The sequence below is a fragment of the Pogoniulus pusillus genome, chromosome 7 (assembly GCF_015220805.1).
Source record: "Pogoniulus pusillus isolate bPogPus1 chromosome 7, bPogPus1.pri, whole genome shotgun sequence".
Taxonomy (NCBI): domain Eukaryota; kingdom Metazoa; phylum Chordata; class Aves; order Piciformes; family Lybiidae; genus Pogoniulus; species Pogoniulus pusillus.
Genome location: NC_087270.1, coordinates 30,409,070 through 30,429,117, shown reverse-complemented (window position 1 = coordinate 30,429,117; position 20,048 = coordinate 30,409,070). Strand labels below are relative to the sequence as shown.

General features: G+C 40.8%; 1 protein-coding gene across 3 annotated transcripts in view; it reads right to left on the bottom strand.

Moving 5' to 3' along the window:
• LDAH (lipid droplet associated hydrolase) overlaps nucleotides 1-11,049 on the bottom strand; it is a 116,221-nt gene extending 105,172 nt beyond the window's left edge. The window contains exons 1-4 of one of the 3 annotated variants that reach the window (XM_064146387.1): nucleotides 10,656-11,049; nucleotides 9,407-9,491; nucleotides 3,813-3,875; nucleotides 3,403-3,561 (exon numbers count right to left, since the gene is read on the bottom strand). In XM_064146387.1, the coding sequence (XP_064002457.1) occupies nucleotides 3,403-3,556 (154 nt within the window). In that variant the 5' untranslated portion in view covers nucleotides 3,557-3,561; nucleotides 3,813-3,875; nucleotides 9,407-9,491; nucleotides 10,656-11,049. The remainder of the gene's footprint in view (nucleotides 1-3,402; nucleotides 3,562-3,812; nucleotides 3,876-9,406; nucleotides 9,492-10,655) is intronic. The other 2 variants (XM_064146386.1, XM_064146385.1) reach the window with 2 other exon arrangements.
• Between the last annotated feature and the right edge of the window lie 8,999 nt (nucleotides 11,050-20,048).

Genomic DNA, 20,048 nt, shown 5'->3' with positions numbered 1-20,048 from the left:
CTGGAGGTGTTCAAGGCCAGGTTGGATGAGGCCCTGCGTGATCTATTCTAGTGGGAGGTGTCCCTGCCTATGGCAGGGGGTTGGAACTGGATGATGTTTGAGGTCACTTCCAACCTAAACCACTCTATGATTCTATGATCGAGGAAAAATGGTGCTGTTTACATGCTAATTATTTCAGTAAACACATTATTATTCCTATACAGATGTTCTGCTTACATGAGGAAAAAAATTATGGAACAACAAAAAAGTGCACATTAAAAATGTCAAGTAATAAAATAAAATTTTATTAAAATTCTAAGTGTACAGAGACTTTGATTAATAAAACATTAGCTTGTTGTAGATAAATGAGACCAAACCCCACTGAACGTTCTGGGCTCCAACTTCTTCAAGCACAGTAACCTATCAGTCCTCAGGAGGTAGATCCTGTCTCACTTAAAGTCAACGGGAATTTTGCCATTAATTTCAGAGTACAACAATGTTTCAGAGTCAGCTCTCTCCCTCTCCCTCTTTTTTTTAAAAAAGAAGTCAGTTCAGAGTTAAGTCTTCCCCATGAAGAAGAAATCTGAATTAAGAAAAACCAAAACAAAAATAAAGGATTTATTCTCAAACCTCTGGCAACAATTTGATTCCAGCAGAGGCTGAACTTTATCTTTTCTTTTTTTCTTCCATTCTCACCCTCAAGCCCATTTTGTTTGATTACATATAAACAAAATCATATGCAGGAATTGTATTAGGAGTGGAAAAGTACGTACCAGAGCAGTTTAACATGCAGGACAGTGTATCCCATGTAATCAGACTAAACACGCTCGGTTCAGATCACTGGACACTCAGTTGTGCACACTCTCCCTTGTGAGCAAGAGCTGCCTGTGTCTGGACATTTTCTTCCTTGACCTATTCTAAGCTACCCTTTAGCCCCTCTATTTCATTCCATAAAATATATATATATCTCAAGGAGGGATACATGCCTTTCAAGTGTGAAAATTGCTGGACTTCAGAAGGGCTCCACATTTCATACTTGTGAAGTAACAAAAGCATGAAGGGAATGCTATCTAATCCTAACTGTTTAGGTACACCAACATGCTGCCAGATGACCCAAATGCCCGGATCTGTCCTAAGGCTGTTGGCAGATAGTATTTCCCTTGAAGGCTAAAATTGAGGCATAAACCAGTAGGAAAAAAAACATTTGATTTATGAGAATCAAATCTGCATTATGTTATGCCAGGTTCTAGTCAGTTCCCTGCCAACCACAGCAATGAACTTGGGTTACAATTCACTACTGAATTTGTGTATCTAAAATGAAGATAGCATTATTGTGGTTGCTGTATTTTGTAATTGTTTTCTCAGTGAGGGAACTTCCAGGTTTTTACCAACATAATTCTGAAATAAGAGCAAAAACATAAATCAGCTGCTGTAAAGTTGCAGACCATGACAGAAGCACTCTGAATATTGCACTGATATCCATTTCTGGATGCATATCTAGTTAACGTAAGATGTTATTAAGGAGTCTTTACAGAACTGCTCTTCAGAAAATAAGCTCCATGTAGCCCTGGCATTACATTTTCTTGCACAAAAAGTTCCCTGTGATGAATTTAGAACCCATGCAGTTTCTGAGGCTCTTTTTTTTGAGCAGAGTAACTTACATGCCTTGCAGAGATACCTTACCATGACTACTAATATTTGAGTTTTGTGCTCTTCACCTTTAATTCTTTCTACTAATTTAAATTAGCTTTACAGGTTACTTACAGGCTCTACTAATAACCCAAACACAAGGGTATCAAAACCTGACAAGAGGTGACAGGTTCAGAATTTCTTGGAAAAACAGCTGCTCATTTAAGCCTTCCAAAAATGCTTTAACTGGAAAAATGTAGCACTTCAAAAGCATCTAATCAGGCCTGTACCTCTAGAAAACTGTTCTGCTATTTGGATCCACAGATAGTCTGAAGAGTTACACTATGAATTATCCAATCTAAAAAGTTGCTCCCACAAAGCTTACTTCTCCTCAGTTAAGGAAAAACTTAAACTTCACTGTCACTGGATTAAAAGTTAGACTACTATTCAGCACCAGGAGGCAAAGGCATAAAGTCATTAAGCCCACAGAAACTAACACAAAATACTCCATAGGGCTTCAAAAACCTTCCAAAAAATTGGAAAATAGAACCTGTGCTTCCTTCCACGACTAAATAAGGACCAACCCACACACTGTCATATCATAAACTGCAGAGCCTGTTCTACCAGAAACAGTAAGTCAAAGATCAAGTAATCACAAAACTCCTCATTTGCACCACTAATCCTTGGAGAAATAACAATAGCAGCAGATACATCCAACTATATTACAGGACACACTAGAAATCTGTACAATAAATGGCCATGAAAGAGTTACAGCAAGCTCAAGCTCTGCTACTGTTAATGGCAGAACTACAATTCATCATCTTCTCCATTGATTTTAACATATCCTGAATGACAGTTTAGAGATTCAACTTGGAGATGACCAGATTTAAGTATCACCCAGAACTATACAGTGCTCATTGAGTTTAAGAGGATTATCATAAAAATTCATGTGCAAAAATTGTATGTTAAAAATAATATACTATAAAAAATCACCAACTTTAAAAGAAATAATGGATCCAGAATTTCCCCTCAAATATTTTAACTTCCATCTTTCAGTTGGCACACAGCTGATATTGCATTATGACTTCAACATGTAGGAAACAAATGGAAGGAGAGTAACATCAAAAACCCACGATGCTGTCAGTAAACCACCATCATCAAGCAAATGAGTGAGGCATCCTAATTTCTTGGTTTTAGCTTATAGCACCATTATGAACACAGACAACAGCAGCAATGAAATTTCACCACTGTAGTACTACTGATGTTTTGGCCATGTGTGGGGGCCAGCTCAAGAGGGAGAGTGATATACTACAGAGTGCAACGAAGGGCTAAGAGGATAATTAAAGGACTGTCTTATGAGGAGTGGCTGAGATACTGAGAGCTATTTAGTCTGGAAAAAAAAAGAAGGCTGAGAGATCTTACTAATATTTATAAATATCTGAAGAGTGGGTGTCAAGAAGAAGGTGCTAGTCTCTTTTCAATGGTGTCCTCTGATAGGACAAGGGGCAATGGACACAAACTGGAAAACAGGAAGTTCCACCTCAACATGAGGTGACAGAGCACTGGACCAGGCTGCCCAGAGAGGTTGTGGAGCCTCCTGTAGAGACTTTCTAGACCCATCTGGATGTACTCCTGTGTGATCTGCACTAGGTGATCATGCCTTGGCAGGGGCATTGGACTTCATGATCTACAGAGGTCCCTTCCAATCCCTATCATTCTAAGAATCTTGAATTTTTGAAACCGAACAACCCTTTTCCAATCACCACATTTCTATACTCAAGAAAAGACTCTTACCAGGAATAATCATGAATAAGAGCCTAGGTAGATTTTTGCTTTCATCTTTTGAGAGGTCTTTCCATGGCCCACATTTCAAGACATGGGTAGCAGCTCCACAGCAGTAGATAAATTCTTCATGCAATGGGACTGGCTCTTCTGAAGCCGACTTCATGTTTGCTGTTGGACAGAGTAAGATACTGTTACAATACATCTATAGATATTTACATAACTGCCTCTTTGCTATTACATCTTCCTGTAGAATAACTGCAAAACTCTCAAGCAATGTTCCCCAAACTGCTGTCATCTCCAGGAAACAGAGGCTCAATTAGGTATTTTATGTTTGAATTGCAGAAGTTGATACATATTACTACTATATGAGTAAAAGCATTTTTCAATTGTTGTCACAGAAACAATAAAGTCTATCCTACCTTAAAGGCAAGTAATTTAAAATTTCTTAGTCACACCATCCACTGAAAAGATTCATCTGAAACCTATTTGAAAGCAAACAAAAGAATAAATACCAAACCAACAGAACTACTACACAACTGTTTTTGCAAGTCCTGTGCCTCAACTACGTGACTACAACACCGCTTAAAAAGAACAACAAATAAAACACCATGAAACAAACAACCTTCCAAAAAATGAGAATAAACCCCAAAAGAAAATACCCCAAAAGGAACATAATTGCTAGAATCCCTTCCAGCACCAGGAAGACTCCTCATTTTAAGCTCAGTCTAACTTACTTTTCCAGAAATTTTCAATGGATTAAAGAATTCTTTGTCAGTTAAATCTAACCAAGAAATGATCAATTCAGGCAAATATTTTTGCATACCATTGTAACTTTTCTGAAAATTTTTATTTGATTGCAGTGATGGGAAACAGAACTTTATGTTGCCAAATAAGCCAAACATGTTCATCAGTTCATTTATTTATTATTTATGGAATCTTTAATTAGACTGTCACTTTGTAACTGGACAATTGAGTGAACTCTTTTATTTTTCCTTCAGTAAACAAGCTACTTCATCAGCTCATATGAATTAAAATACATATGAATTAAAATGTGCTCAAGATGAATGATGACATATACAAGCATCTGCCTATTCAAGCTCTATACAGTATCTCCAATCTTCTAAGAACCACATTTCAGGCTTCTGAAGCAAGAGATATGGCTTAAACAGACTTGAATAAACCTAGATAAATTCTAACAGGAATAACTTTATCCAACAAATGACAATCTAGGCAGTCCAAAAAAAGGCAGTCCAACTTCAGCATTTCCAGTATTGTTAAATGGTAACTGTAGTCACATACAAGGAAAGAAAAAAAGATTCATTCTAGTGGCTTATCTAAAAGATATTTTAGTATTTCTACCTTGTATGTCCTGAAAGTTGATTGAAACATATTATATAAAGAAAAAAGCACAGTGAGATAGTAAGCAAAAAATCCCAATATTGTAGGCCAGCAATTCCCAAAAGGAACTCTCAAAGACTTCACATGCAGTCACTATCACTTTTTGGTAAATCTCATCTTCAAATTAACAGATAAAAGTGTTTTAATGTTGATCTCCCAAGTCCAAAAGCCACTATTTTGTGCATACATTGTACAGCAGCAATCCATCAGCGCACAGAATTTGGACAAACAATTCAAAGCAAATGAGAATATGATCAAATAAGATCCAACAAGAAAAAAAAACAATACAACAAAAGTGGATACTGCTACATAGCACCAAGATCTTTATAACAGCAAAAGCATCTAGTTAACATTTTAAGAACTGGACCTAGAGTATCATCATAACATTTGTGTTTCATTACCACTAGCAACCTTGCAGCAATTATCAAGAACGTGTGCTGTCCTGGTAGAAGAGAAGCAGGGAAAATAACTTCTGGGTATCAATCCTGTACTGGACAAGTGGTCCCTTGTGAGTGCCAAACATTCTAAAACCAGACATAGAGACAGCTTTTCAGCGGAGCAACACAGGACTCACAAACTGAAAAAGCATTATCTTCAGATTTTGTGGATTCAAATCAGGAACAGATGCATCCCTCACCAACCCGTTCCAAAATGCTTTACTCTGCTATGAAAAACTTTAGAGTTTTGCAGGGAATGAATCAAGAAATCAGAAAAACATTTTCAGATCTCGCAATGATACAGGTCTGCATTGGAGTGGTACAAAATTATTCAGCAGGTGGTTAAAACCCTGAGGAACTGCATCAGAAAGGTCCACCATAAAATTTAACTAATCTTTACACCTCATTGAATTTCAGCTTTAAAAAGTTCAACCTGTACTACTACTCTCCAATGGACATCATGAGAAAACTGTCACAAATAGAGAGATGTCTGCAATGTATACATTTTGTATAACTTTTGTGGAGACAAGGGACAGCTCATCACATTATTTAATGGTTTGATTATGAAGTTGATGGGTTTAAATGCAAAATATGTTCTGATAAACTTTTTTGAGGCACTTAGTGCCATGGTCTAGTTGACTGGATAGGGCTGGGTGATAGGTTGGACTGGATGATCTTGGAGGTCTCTTCCAACCTGGTTGATTCTATGATTCTATGAAACTCACTGGATTTCAGAACATTGACTTTAATTGCTTATTTGAACATGGATTATGTGGAACATAAGTGTTCTGGGACCGACCACACAAAACTGAAATGTGGCATCATCATTACAGACTACACTTCATGAACTAGAATCAACCACACTTACGTGTGAATATAGAGAGAAGAAATATCAGTGGCTTTCAAAGTTCAGGACATATCACCACTAAAAACAGCATGTTCAAAATTGAACAGGTAAGTGAAGAGTTGCCACAGCCTTTTACAGGGTATTACTTCAATAGCAGAAAGAGAGAAACAGCAGAGCAGAGGTCAAAAAAGTGAAAGAACAGATAAACAAAGACAAATGCTCAAGAAGACATTTTAAATGGTATTAAGAGACAGAAAACATGCACATGCAAGTTTGCTTATGGTCTAGGCCTTTGGAAGAAAGTGTTTGCTCACCAAACAAAGATGATAGATACTTCTCTGCCTTTTGATTTGATACCTATTGTGTCTAGTAAAAAGGAGAGCTTTACACCTTTTCTTATTTTTTTCTCCTACATTAAAAAAAATCTGCAAGCCTCACATTTGTGTTGGACAGCAGTTTAGGTCAGTTAGGTAATACGGACAACACACAATGAAACCTGAAAATGAAAGACTTAAAAGTACTGGTAACCTGTATATGAATGCATTGAAACCACAGCACACAGAAGTTATGCATCTGAAAAAAACTTCTGTCTTTCAGCAGCAGTGATAGGCAAAACGACTATAAAGCAACTGCTATTTCATCTTATGCTAAATAACTCGTTTTCCACTTCCCATCAGAATAATATTCGCTACTCAATGGAGAGCACTATTCTCTCTTTGTTCTTGCTAAGTAAGGCAAAGCTCAAAGAGCATAATGAATAATAGCAAGAAGCAGGTATCAAAGCAAAAAATCCACACACCAATCCAATTAGCATCACGCTGTCCTTGATTTGGCTTCCCTCATCCTTCATTGTGCTCTTCAGCACAAACCTCCCTATAGAGCATATTTCTATATGCTTCCTCCATATTCCCACGTTAGTTGTTCTTCCTTAGCCTATGCTCCAAATTCAAAACACTTTTTTTCTTTTCTTCCCATTTTATTATTTCCTCTTTAATGTGTCCTCAGATCATGTTTACCTTCCCTTTGACTCAACTCTCCAGCTATTGGCAGTTTTCTTGCTAACAAGGACAGAAAAGAATTAGTCAAAATACTGTCTATTTACCAGCTCACTAGTCACAACAGCATTTTCCAGTAATCTCTCAACCTATGTTTGTTGCTGACCACCTCCTTCTTATATTTACTGCAGCTGCTGTACATTCCAGTATTCACTTACTAACCTAAACAGCCCATGAATGCACTGCTAGCAGAGAATGAAAATAGGCTGCATGCAGCATCCTGTAAAGGACAAGTGAAACCAAGCAAGAGAATCAATGAATAGCAGAGATAAGCAAGAGAACACGAAGAATAATACGAGATAGCACTAGGTCCCCAAGTCACTACAGTAATATAATTTCCTATCCTACTAATAGGAAGCCTGGTGCCCTAAGTCCTTTGCAGTACAAAGCAACAGTGATGTTCTCCATTCTGCTGATGAGATGGGCAGGACACGTAGTTGAACAGTCAGTCTGGAGAAAGTGGTGGAGCATCCAAAAGAGTGTCTTTAGAACCAGTGCTGCAGAAGTGCTGCACATGTCAGTGATCCACCATACATGCCTACAGTTCTAGGAGCAAGAGGATTCAAGTCAATTCACCATGCTGGAAACACTACTGGATTTGTTTCCCAAAAAAAAAAAAGAACCCTTGAACTATCACCCAATTCCTCTCATCAAAGTAATCCTGCCAAACTCTGACAATGCATGCCTATGGAAAAACAGAAACATGAGCAAAGCATGTGCCCATCTGAGGTGCAAATAATAATCCATTTATCAGTTGATAGTGTTTTTATTTCAAACTGGTGATAGATTTTTTTTTTTAGGTAAAATATGAGGGATCAGATTTCCAGCAACTTTTTATCAGTTACTTTTTTTCTTGAAATGAGAAATCAAGAGTAAAGGACCTGTCTAAACAAATGACAAGAGGAACAGGACCGAAATGGAAGAGATGAGATAGAAAATTGAGAGAATCAAAAGAACTGCATGGTTACCATCAGCATTAGGTAGACAAAAGGATACTGTGAAAAAAATCCTGCCATACTTGAAGTTGTGGCATCTCTGGTTAAACATTGTTCTGGCACATCAGGATTACCTAACAAGGCACTTAATCACACAATGTACTGCTGCATTAGGTGATTGTGCAATCCTAGATAGGTAAATAAAACAATCCTTTCATTCGTTTTAGTAACTGACTACGTACTTAGCCTAGTATTTTGCTGTGAAGTTCCAGATTTGGTTGAAGCTTAAGGGTCTGCTCAGACTTTTCATGTTACAAATTTGTTTCCTACTGTAAGTATTATCAGAATTACTTCCTCCAGCAATCTGTTTACAGACCTCAGTAGTTGTCTAAATATTACTTAAAGTACAAAACAGAATGAAATTTAGCTGAAACTTTTATGGAACATTTGCAGTATTAGTGATTTGTAAAGAGCAAAAAAATAATTATACCACTATTAAAAGCATGCTTCATTTAAGAACCTGTCCTTCATATCCTGCTGCATGTTGTCTGTGAAAATGCATGCACAACACCACTAAAGCTTAAACACTGACATTCTCCTCCTAATACTTGGTAAATACAGCCTAGATACTACTCAAAATGAGGATCATCCCTTTTTCCAGACAAGGTGCCACATGATAATAAATCACAGTAATGGATTTTTTTTTATTAACTATATAGAATTTATTTTAATTGCCTTTGTGAATCACATCAAATAGATAAATAGGTAGTAGCTCATTAGTGTCTCTTCTAATGGGAAAAGCAGGAAATAGCAAATAGAAGTAGGAGAAAGAACATTCAAAACTAACAGAGATGCCTCCTCAGGTAGTGGATATTTGACTCTCAGAAGTACTTGAGGCTGGATGTCACAAGTACTGGAGGGCTAACTGGGTTAAAGGCAAGGTGTAAATTGCTGGAGAAGAAATCCTCTATGGAACTTTAAGTCTGTTCCAGAAAGTTCCTGGAAGGTACTTCCGTGCAGATTGAGTGGATGCTTAATTGAGTGGGACTGTGTGACAAACGATCATATAGGCTTCCCTTTAACAAACATCTGGTTAGGGTATTGTCAGCAATTCTTGAAAAATCACTGCCTTTTTTTTTTTAACACAATCCTTGTAAGAATCCCATGATGAAAAACATTAAATGTTAGCGCTATTGCTTACCTAGTTCTACAAACATGTGACTACTTCCCTCAAAACATGAAATCATAAACAACTGCTGCAAGAAAATAGGTTACTGCAATAATCTTAATTAATAATTGAAAGCGTCTAGTCTACAACACACACAGAATACGAATTCATACCCAGAGTCTACAACAGGTCCATGCAGATGAACTCTCACACCTCCATTAGATAACACAGTGGAAGAAGGCCAGGAGCATACCGCACCTTAGAAAATATGGGTCTGAATCACTCAAGCCATTAAAGTCCTCCAATACTAATGCTTTAATATTTTACTTAAGGAAAAAAAAAAAAACAACAAAAAACCACTACTTCACTATTTTTGCAAACACAATAAAAAAGCTACCAAGTAAGAAAGCCCTTTGCATCTCAGGCATTATCCATACACTTCCATGCCAGCATTGACACTGCTTCCAGAACCTGCTCTTGTCTCCTGTCTGGCAACAGGCAGTTCTTCTCTTTCGTAGCAGCTACCTTCCAGCATGTATTTGCTAACAATGATGATGCGCTGGGAGCTGTCCTGGGAACAAACCTGACTGACAGAGCGTTCCTGAAGGGCTGTGTGTACACCTGCTACACTCTTTGCTTTTCCACATTAGTTAGTCCTTCTGTTAAAAAATACTTCTTTCCATTTATAAATACCATCTCACTTTTAATTTCTACAAAACTATATTCTTTTATTTTGTTTATTTACAGGCCATTTAGGCTACAGACTTTTTCTTCCTATTTGCTTGTCCCTTAGACAATAAATATCTGTCAGCGCCAAGTGACGCTTCTGGGGAACAAGTACTGACATAGATAAAGCACCGTAAGTAGCATCACTGCAGTTATTTTCTAGAAAAGGAGACACCGCTTAGGACTTGCTTCTTGAAGTCTCTTTCTAATCCAAGGAAACAGGAGACAAGGAAGCATACACAGAGCATCACTTACTGCACGGGATGTTATGCCACCCTTAACCCTACGTCTATCTGTCACCAACACCATTTAACAGAATACGATTGTTATGAATCTGACGTCTGCACAGCCGTTACGTAAGGTCTGGGGGACACTCCACTGCTCGGCAAGGCACCGTGACAGCCCCGCGGGCGGCTCGCCAGCTGCCGCAGCACACGACAACAGCACTAGTGTCCGGCAACCGGCTCTGCTCGGCCCAGTGCGCACAGCCGCTCGTCGCACTGCTTCCGGACCCGACACCGCCCGCCACACAAGCTAGAGGAGGGCAGGGCCCGCCCGGCAGTCCGCGAAGCACCCGGCCAGCCCCGACGCCCCGGCCGACCCTCCCCTTGGCAAGGGCGCAGCCCCTCCGCGCTGCCTCCGCCCCGCGCGGGGCGGCTGAGAGCGGAGATGTCGCCGCACCGCTGGTGTACGCACCTTCCCACTTCGTAGGCTCCCCAACACCTAGCATAGCGGTAGCGGCGGCGAGGGAATGGCCAGCACCAGCGACGTCTGCCGAAACCGGGCGGAAGCAGCCGGCGAGGCCGCGCAGGGCGGCGGCGGGAGGGGGGCGGGAGCGGCTGAACTGCTCCTTCCGCCTGTGCCACGCGGGGTGGGTTCAGGGCAACCCCGCCCCGCTCACCGCGGTCGCTGTCCACGTCCCGGTCCCAGTCCCGGTTCCGGTCCGGGTCCGTGTCCGGGGTTGGGTTCGGGTCTGGGTCCGCTCCGTCAGGCAGGCGGCAGGGTGTGCCCCGCGGAAGCGAGCTATAGGGCACCTCTTCCGAAGCAGCAGCCCAGGGTGGTGCTTTCTCTGCGCGGCTTCTGGGGCGGCAGGCGGCTCCTCCCGCCGGAGCGGTGGCCGGTGGGGTGAGCCCGAGGCGAAGCGCCTAGCTAGGGCCAGCGTCCTTCGCCCGCTACGGAGAAGAGGGAGAAAGAGCTCTAAATTCGGGGGACTCTTTCAGTTTCTGCCATTCAGGCGTGTTCAACCTCCACCGTTTCCGTGGGGAATATGGGAAAGCCACAGCAAACCAAGCAAACGAGCGAAAACCAACAAACAGCCGAAGAGGGGAGGGAAGTTAGTTCTGATTGAGCAAGGTATATTGAAGTCCTTTTAAAAAAAAGCGCAGAGAAAAAGGTACCAGGAACGCATATTGGTCCTTCAGTATGTTTGAATTTTCCATCTAAATGAGGGCCTGGACACTTGGAATAGATGAGCCACCTGCTCCCCTCCGTCCCCCTCCGTCCGTCCCCCCCCCAAAAAAAAAAAAAATTAAAAATGGAGAATTTGCTTGCAAAAGACAAAATTTGCAGTAAATCCTTTCTCAACCCATCAAGATCCTGCCACTGAGTCTGTATGTCTGCTAAATAAAGTGTGAGCTCAAGGAGAACAGGGCTGTAGCAGGGAAACAAATGCCATGTTTGTCAAAGAGGTTTTCATGCTGAATCATCACCCAGTGATAGGGGTTGGAAGGGACCTCAAGAGATCGTCTAGTCCAGCCCCACTGTCAGAGCAGGTTCACCTAGGGCAGGTTGCATAGGATGGCATCTAGGAAAGTTTTGAATTACTTCAGAGATGGAGAATCTACCACTTCTCTGGGCAGCCTGAAATGCTGCTTTGTGGAAAAACTTTCCTGGTTTTTCCCTTGGTTTTCATAGTGTGGTTTAGGTTGGAAGAGACCTCAAAGCTCATCCAGTTCCAACCCCCCACCATAGGCAGGGACACCTCCCACTAGAACAGGTTGTTCAAGGCCTCATCCGACCTGGCCTTGAACACCTCCAGGGAGGGAGCAGCCACAACCTCCCTGTACAACCTGTTCCAACATTTCATCAGTCTCTCTGTAAAGAACTTCTTCCTAGCATCTGGTTTATATCTTCCCTCTTGCAGTTTAAACCCATTACCCCTTGTCCTGTCATTACAAGACCTTGTAAATAGTCTCTCCCCAGCCTTCCTGTGGGCCCCCTTCATATACTGGTAGGCTATTACAAGGTCATCTCGAAGCCTTCTCCAGGCTGAAAATCCCAACTCTCATAGCCTGTCCTCATAGCAGAGCTTCTTCAGCCCTCTGATCATCTTCGTGGCCCTCCTCTGGACTCACTCCAACAGTTCCATGTCCTTCTTGTGTAGGGGGTTCCAGAACTGCACACAGCTCTCCAGGTGGAGTCTGACAAGAGCAGAGCAAAGGGGCAGAATCCCCTCCCTTGCCCTGCTGGCCACACTTCTCTTGCTGCAGCCCAGCACACAGCTGCTGTCTGGGCTGCATGTGCACACTGCCAGCTCATGTTGAGCTTTTCCTCAACCCAGACCCCCAGGTCCTTTTTCTCAGGGCTGCTCTCCAGCCATTTGCCACCCAGCCTGGATTTGTGCTTGGGATTGTTCTGACCCAGGTGCAGGACCTTACATTTGGCCTTAATTGAATTTCACCTCTGCAGCCTGTCCAGGTCCCTCTGGATGGCATCCCTGCCTTCTAGCAACTCGACTGTGCCACACAGCTTGGTGTCATCTGCACACTTGCTGAGGGTGCACTCAATTCCTCTGTCCAAATCACTGACAAAGATGTTAACCAGCACTGATCCCAGTATTGACCCCTGAGTGACACCCCTTGTCACTAGTCTCCAGGTGAACATTTTGCCATTGGTCACCACTCTCTGTGTGTGACCATCCAGCCAATTCCTTATCCAATGAGTGGTCCACCCATCAAGTCCATGTTTTTCCAGCTTGGTGACCAGGATACCATGTGGGACAGAGTCAAACATCGTACTCAGGTCCAGGTAGATGATAACAGTTGCCCTTCCCTTGTCCACTGTTACTGTGACTTCATCATTAAAATCATTAAAAGCCACCAGATTTTTCAGGCATGATTTGCCCCTGATGAAGCCACGCTGGCTACCACCAATCACCTCTTTGTTTTTTGTGGGTTTTTTTTTTGGTGAAGAGAAGTGTTAAAGAAGCTGTTTCCAGTTGGGAGTTTGGTAGAAGGTGAAAGGAAAATAAATTAAATAATAGGAAGTTAGCAAGATCCTCTGATCACTTGATGTTTATCCAGGAGTTAGAGGGATTCAGGCTTAAAACAGTTGGACTGCTCAGCTGGCAGTACAACCGTGTGCTACAAACCAAGGAGTGCCACCGATAGCCAAAACCTGAAAAACACCAAGAGGAGCTCCTAAGATGGACATGCATGTTGACCAAATCAGTGGAAAGAATAACAGACAACAGTGAGTGGAACAGGAGTAAATACAATGCACTAGAGAACTATCAGTATATGTTTTTATGGAGGAACATTGTGGCTTGGAAATGTGACGGAGTCTTTGGAGGACCCAAGTGACCATGTCTGGCCAAATCAAACCAGGATGGTGATTCAGCCACCTCCCTGGTGAGCCTATTCCAGTCTTTGATAAGCCATTCAGTGAAAAAGTTTCTTTTAATATCCAGTAAACCTCTTCTGGGGCAACTCCACACTGTTTCTTTTCATCCTATTACTCATTATTAGGGAAAAGAGAGCAACACCTGCCTCACTATGACCTTTTTCAGGGAGTTGTAGAGAGCAAGAAGGTTGCCTCTCAGCTTCCTTTTCTCCAGGCTAAACAACCTGAGTTCCCTCAGCTGCTCCTCGGAAAACCTGTTCTCCAGATCTTTCACCAGCTTCTCTAGACCCCCACTCCAGGACCTCAATGTTTTTGTTGTAGTGAAGGCCCCAAAACTAAATACAGTACTCAAGGTGTGGCCTCACCTGTGCTGACTGCAGGGAGACTCAGCTGGAGTACTGCAAACACAAAATGTTGGGCATGTGAATGTTCTTACGTAAGGCAATGGTCCCAGGGCTTCTGAGCATGCACAGACTTTGCTCATACAGACAGGCCCCTTTGAAAACAATGAGCTTAAAGCAGCTCATATTGCATAAAAATTTTACTAGATCAGAGTGGAAGGGAGTAAGTACTTTTAAGAGCCAGTTTAACACGGATAGAAAAATAAAAGAGAATTTATGTCGTGAAAGCTTGGGCTTTATAAGCTCAAATCTTCATGAGTATTTTGCATGACTTCCCTCTTTCTGTTTTTGCTACTATATGAAACAGAACCAGGGAGTGTCCTTCAGTGCTGGACCACTGATTGTCCAGACTGGCTAAGTGTTAACTAGTTTTGGTCCCATGAAACACTTGTGAGGAGGCCTGGGCACAATTCAAGGTACAAGCTTTCACCAGAAGCCATGCTCAGTAGTCAGGATGGACAAGTCTTTTCCAAATGTCATGTTCTCTGCTTTGCATGTCCTACCAGGATTTGCACTTTCAACCATCACATGCTCTCATGCTGCATACAACCTGGATTTCATTAAATGGAGAAATCACAGTGGAGGGCTGCAATACAATCTTTGTATTTTTCAGGCACATATAAATGAAAAAAAAAAAAAAAAAAACTTAGACATATAACAGACCTAATAGCCACAGTGGTACCACCTGGATCCAAAAGGAGACTTGGGCCAAGCACTTAAAAGTGCAAATGTGGGCAGACTGTGGCCTCTTGTCTAGTTAAGAGTCCCTGGTGGTGTTTAATTTAACTGCAGGGGCATGGCCTCTGAAAAGGCCCAAGTATAAATGTTTCATCTAGCCACATACCAGTAAGGCCTTGAGAAACATTAGTGTTGAAAAAAACATGCCTGAAATATTTTTGCTGGCAACAAATGAGAGGCACAATGACATTCAAACAGGTTTGAGAAGTTAGTTGGTAGTATCTCCAAACACCAAATAAATCTGCAGGATATTGGGCTACCCAGGGAGGTAGTGGAGTGTCTGTCCCTGGAGGTGTTCAAGAAAAGCTTGGATGAGGCACTTAGTGCCATGGTCTAGTTGACTGGCTTGGGCTGGGTGCTAGGTTGGCCTGGATGATCTTGGAGATCTCTTCCAACCTGGTTGATTCTATGATTCTTGGCCAGGACCCTGGAGGCCATCTGCTGTGTACTTGTTTAGTAGTGTAAATAACACAATAATTGCTATGACTTAAAGCACAATTAATGTCCAATCAAAATATTAAATACCCTTTACATGTCAACAGTTAGATGACAGCAAATCCTGTCGAGGAACAGATGGTAATGTCTGTGTTAATACTGCCCCACAGATGTGTGGAAGTTAGTTTTTAGGGAAGAAAGCACATATATGTGTGAAGTAACATGCAGAACTAGTTAGAACTGTGTGAATAAATGAAATAAAAAGTTGCTGGTAAAACTTCCTGAAGAAACATTTGGTTCTTTAAAGTACCCAGTAGTGTAAAATGTATTTGTAGTTAGCTGTTAATGCAGCTGTGTGTACTGGAACAACTCACACAGCAACTGCCTCACATTTAATAGCTGCAAACTGTAATATGAAATAAAACTCTAAACTCATGGAAGTGAATTCCTTTTATAAGTACATTTGAGAACAAGTCAAATATTTCAGTTTTTTTCCCTTACTTTCCCCTGTTGCTCTCTGAAACTGACCATGAGAGCTTTAAGTTGTAAATCACACCAGGGTTTGGCCAAGAGTCTTCATCAGAGATGTTTTGGTGTTTCAGAGGGTGCAGATTTCAGCTCAGGCACAGAATTTAAACTGTTACAAAAAAATAAGCTCTCTCTCTATCTGTTGCTTAAGCCCCACAACTTACTTTTCTGCTTAGCCTTTGCTCAGTAGTCAGTTTTATTTGGAGCTGTTATTACGACTGGCTCTACATGGTCTCCCACTGTGCAATCGTAGGCCCATATGCAGAGTTAGAGGTAGACAGTGAAAGCTAAACCACTAGAAAGTGGTGAACTTTCCAAACACCTTTCTACACTCTTTCATTCTTTTTATTGATCTAACCAGCTACTTTTTCCTTGAGGTCAATATGCACCAAAGACTTGCTGTGATAATGTCTTGAGTTTAGTCCCTCATCAGATAGTAAATTAAAATTCTCTTTCCTTTAGCCATTTTAAATGTATTAAACTGTTCTCTTTTACAAGAGCTTTTGCACAAGTTTAGCTAAATTAAATGCCTTGAAAAGCAGTGTATGTTGTCTGTATCTTTGGTAACGACATGATATTCTTCGGGTTCTAAAACGGGATTCTGTTGGCAAAATAAAGTCTAATACTGTGACCGCTGCCTTTTAATTTAGTGGTTTCTTTTAGTATTCACTTAATGTATGTCAGTGTTATGTTTTCAAATCCTTGGTCTTCCTTCTCTGCCTGTGCCACGTACAACCACCCTGACAAACACAAAGCCTGACAGCCCAACTTTCCTAGGAGCTGATAAAGATCAGCTTGGCACCACTCAGCTCTCACCCTGCTTTTGTGTGGTTCCCCTGGTTGTGTGGTTCCAACAAATTATGACTGATCACAGTGCACCCTTGACTTAAGGTATAAATAGAGTTCTGCTACATAGACATTTAGAGTTTGCTTTCATGCAGCAAGCAGTCAGTCCTGGAAGTCAGATCCTTTCCCCTTAGAGTGAAATGGCATCTAAGGATACTTTGGCAGGTGGAGAGAGTCTCTGACCCTCCCTTTTGTGAGTGTATATATTTTGGGTACCCTTGAGTGGGATGTTTCCCCATTATGAGTGAGTGTGTTAGCGTTTTGTTTCGTCTTTCTTGAAAGAATATTCCTTCAAGCTCAGTATTAAAGCTTAATTGGTTATGTAGTAGTATATTCTTGACTGACATCCAAACCTGTAATATAGTTGTGTCAGAAGGAGTGCTGAGTCATTTTGGTTACAATAAATCTGCGATTTTGGGTGGACTTTGATGTCTGTTTTGTGGGTGCCTCTGTGATGCTACCGTCATGATATTGTCACAGTGCTTTATAGGATGGAGTAGGTGACATTGGTTTTCTATTTCCTTGTGTCATTTTGGAAAGCGATGCAATTTCAAAACAAGTATGAAGTTTAGACATTGAAGGCAGGTGCTAAATTGAGAAACAGAAGGGGAGGAGACCAGGACTTGTGTTCTTTGTTTTTTCCTCTGGGATACTTTCGTCTTTAAAATACAGAAAATACAGCAATGGTGCCAATGTTAATCTGGGGTTTATTGACTATCAAAAATGTATGTCAGTGTTACATGAAAGTTTTAACATTTCCAAATCCTTGTTCTGCCGTCCCTCTTTTCACCCTAACAAACCGCTGTTAAGTTACAAGGTGTATTGAGATAATGGAAAACCAAACAATTCTGTTGCAGTGATACTCACAATGTCCCAAAGTTATTTTCTGGAAAACCATTTGGGGGAGTTTGCAGGAGAGGTGCAATCCCAGTAGTTGCTGTTTTCAGGACAATGACTTTTTAATTAAGTAGTAGATAGGCAGGATTAGGTTTCTACCGTGGCTACTGAGCTTTCATCTTTTTCTGCTATTGTGGCAGTTGCACTGTTTGTTCTGTTTGCATGTCATTGGAAAATTGATTTAGCTGCCTAAAACTAGGCATACAGTGCTATTTGAAATGTTCTTGTGCATCTAAGACGTCTTCAGGGGTCTGAAGCAGATGAAACAGGACCTATAAGGCACTTCCTGGTCTGGCAGCTGGTGTCCAAGCATCTCAGAACACAGCAATGCTAGGACATCTTGGCAAATGCTTTTACATATGTTTATGCAACCGAGTCCTGTCTTGGCAGTCAGCCATCGAGTGAATTCCAGTGAGTAGCACCACATTACCAGCTGAATTTAAGAAGCCTTTAGAATTAACATTTCCAAACTAGCCATCAAGTTGACCAAGTTACTATGGCTGAAAGAGAGCAGAAAACACATATCTGTGTACTGACATGTCTGCTTACTGTCACCTGTATGTGCTGAATGTGATTGCATATGCATTGGGTCAGGATTATGTAAGGCAGAAATAAAGAAAGACTGCATATTTAATCAGAAAAACAATTCCACTTACAAGCTGGGAAGGATACACACTAGATTGTACTCTAGACAATGTCTTCATCTGAGTTTGAAGAGAACTAATTCTGTTTAGTGACTTTACTTTTTAGCCAACTCTCTCCTAAGTAACTTCAATTTCTGGAAGGGCAAGAAGCAGCATTTTCTTACGTTTGATGTATTTGTAGAATTTATTAATAGCCTATATTAGAAAAATTACATTCTTTCACTGAGTTTGAAAGTGTTAAGTAGCTTCAGCATAAATATATGTTAGAGCTGCCCTTGCTATGCCTGAAGTGGAGCTGGGGGCATTGTACTAATGTAAGTGCTGAACTTTCTCTTCTAATTTCTGGATAGGAGCCCTATAATCCTCTGGGAAGATGTTTTGACAGTGTGTTTCATTGCTGAAAGCTGTGTTGAAAGGAATTTCCTGCCTGAGATTTCAGAGGTCTATTGGAACTGCTTTCCTTACTGGTTAGACCGACTCTTCATCAGGCAGGAGGGACATGACTATGGTAAGGCAAAGCTTGCTCCATGAAACTTGGCCTCGCTGCAGCTTCCAAGAAAAGGAATGGAAATTGGTCACTTCTTTCTTCAGATTCTGAAGTTGGCACCTTGAGCTACCATAGCCTCACTGCATTTTCTAATCTTTCCCCTTTCCCTTGTGTTTCTCTTACACCATCTGTATCATTCAAACAGAAGAAGTACATTGATCAGCTTTTTCTAGGTTGCATTTCTGAAGGTCTCAGAAACATCATGCTGCAATTTGCCAAAAAAAAAAACAAACAATCATAAGATAAAGTGAAATTCCAGTATATAGCTGGAATAAGACCAAGTGAGTGTGGTGTGTAAATAGTCAGACATTCAGCTTCTGCCCTCTGCAAAAGGTGTTTCCTTTGTTGAAACCATTTCTTCATTATTTAAATATTTAATGCCATTATTTTGGTCCCTAGATTCTCTATGCTCCATGACTTCTTCCTTTCTCAATTGAAATAGAAAAAATACATGTTTTTTCTAAAATTTACCAGATTTTTTTTCTTTGGACTTCATATTAATTAAGCTTTCAGTATCTTTTGTTTATTTTAAATCTTATATTGCTGTAAAACAGCAATGAAAATTAGAATTGTCACGTTTATCTGCTGAAATTCAACTAAACATTTAAGATTATAAGTAGGCAACCAAATCATACCCAACTTCAGCTGGCTAAATCTAACTGCAGATTTATTTTAAGCACATAACCTTATTCTTATGGGTCTTTTATATGTTTATCTTTGCAATATCCTTGTGAATGTAGGAATTGATGTTATCTCCATTTAGAAAACAAGCACATTGATTGCATTAGATGTAGAAAATCCAGCCTGACTAGAAAGCCCAAAACTTTATATACAGCTAACTCGCATGAGTTTTCCAAGATGAATTTGAAGTAATTGTAAGAAACAAAATTCTCTAATTTTCCCAGATACAGAACAAAATCTGAATTCACATTGTCATGAGTTGGTTAATTCTTTCATCCAAAGCAGTGCAATGCTGTGAAACAATACTTTAGCACTGAAGGGAGTTTTTCAGAATAGGTTTCCCCAGTTTGGTGGACATATAATTGTAAATCTGAGAAGGAAGACCTCTCTTCCCAAACTACCATGTTCTTGGGGTACTTGACTAAATCTCACTTGGCTACAACTAATTTCTAATTTCTTTGCCTGTCTGTACCTGGCTGGCAAATTGATGAGCCCTAGCAAGTTAGTTGGGCTCTTATTTGTTCAGTTAACCCCTTTGCTGCCATGTAACTGATAGAGGAGGAAATGAGTTCGATTTATAGAGAGTTTTGTTATACCTCACAAGTTATTATACCGTATTGAATCAGCACCACAAGCTTCTGACAGCTTATGCTAGAATCCTCACTTTACATGCTGAGAACACTAAAGAGCAAAGTAAAGTAGGACAAGGGAGGTTATTCTTCTCCTGTACTCAGCACTGGTCCGGCCACAC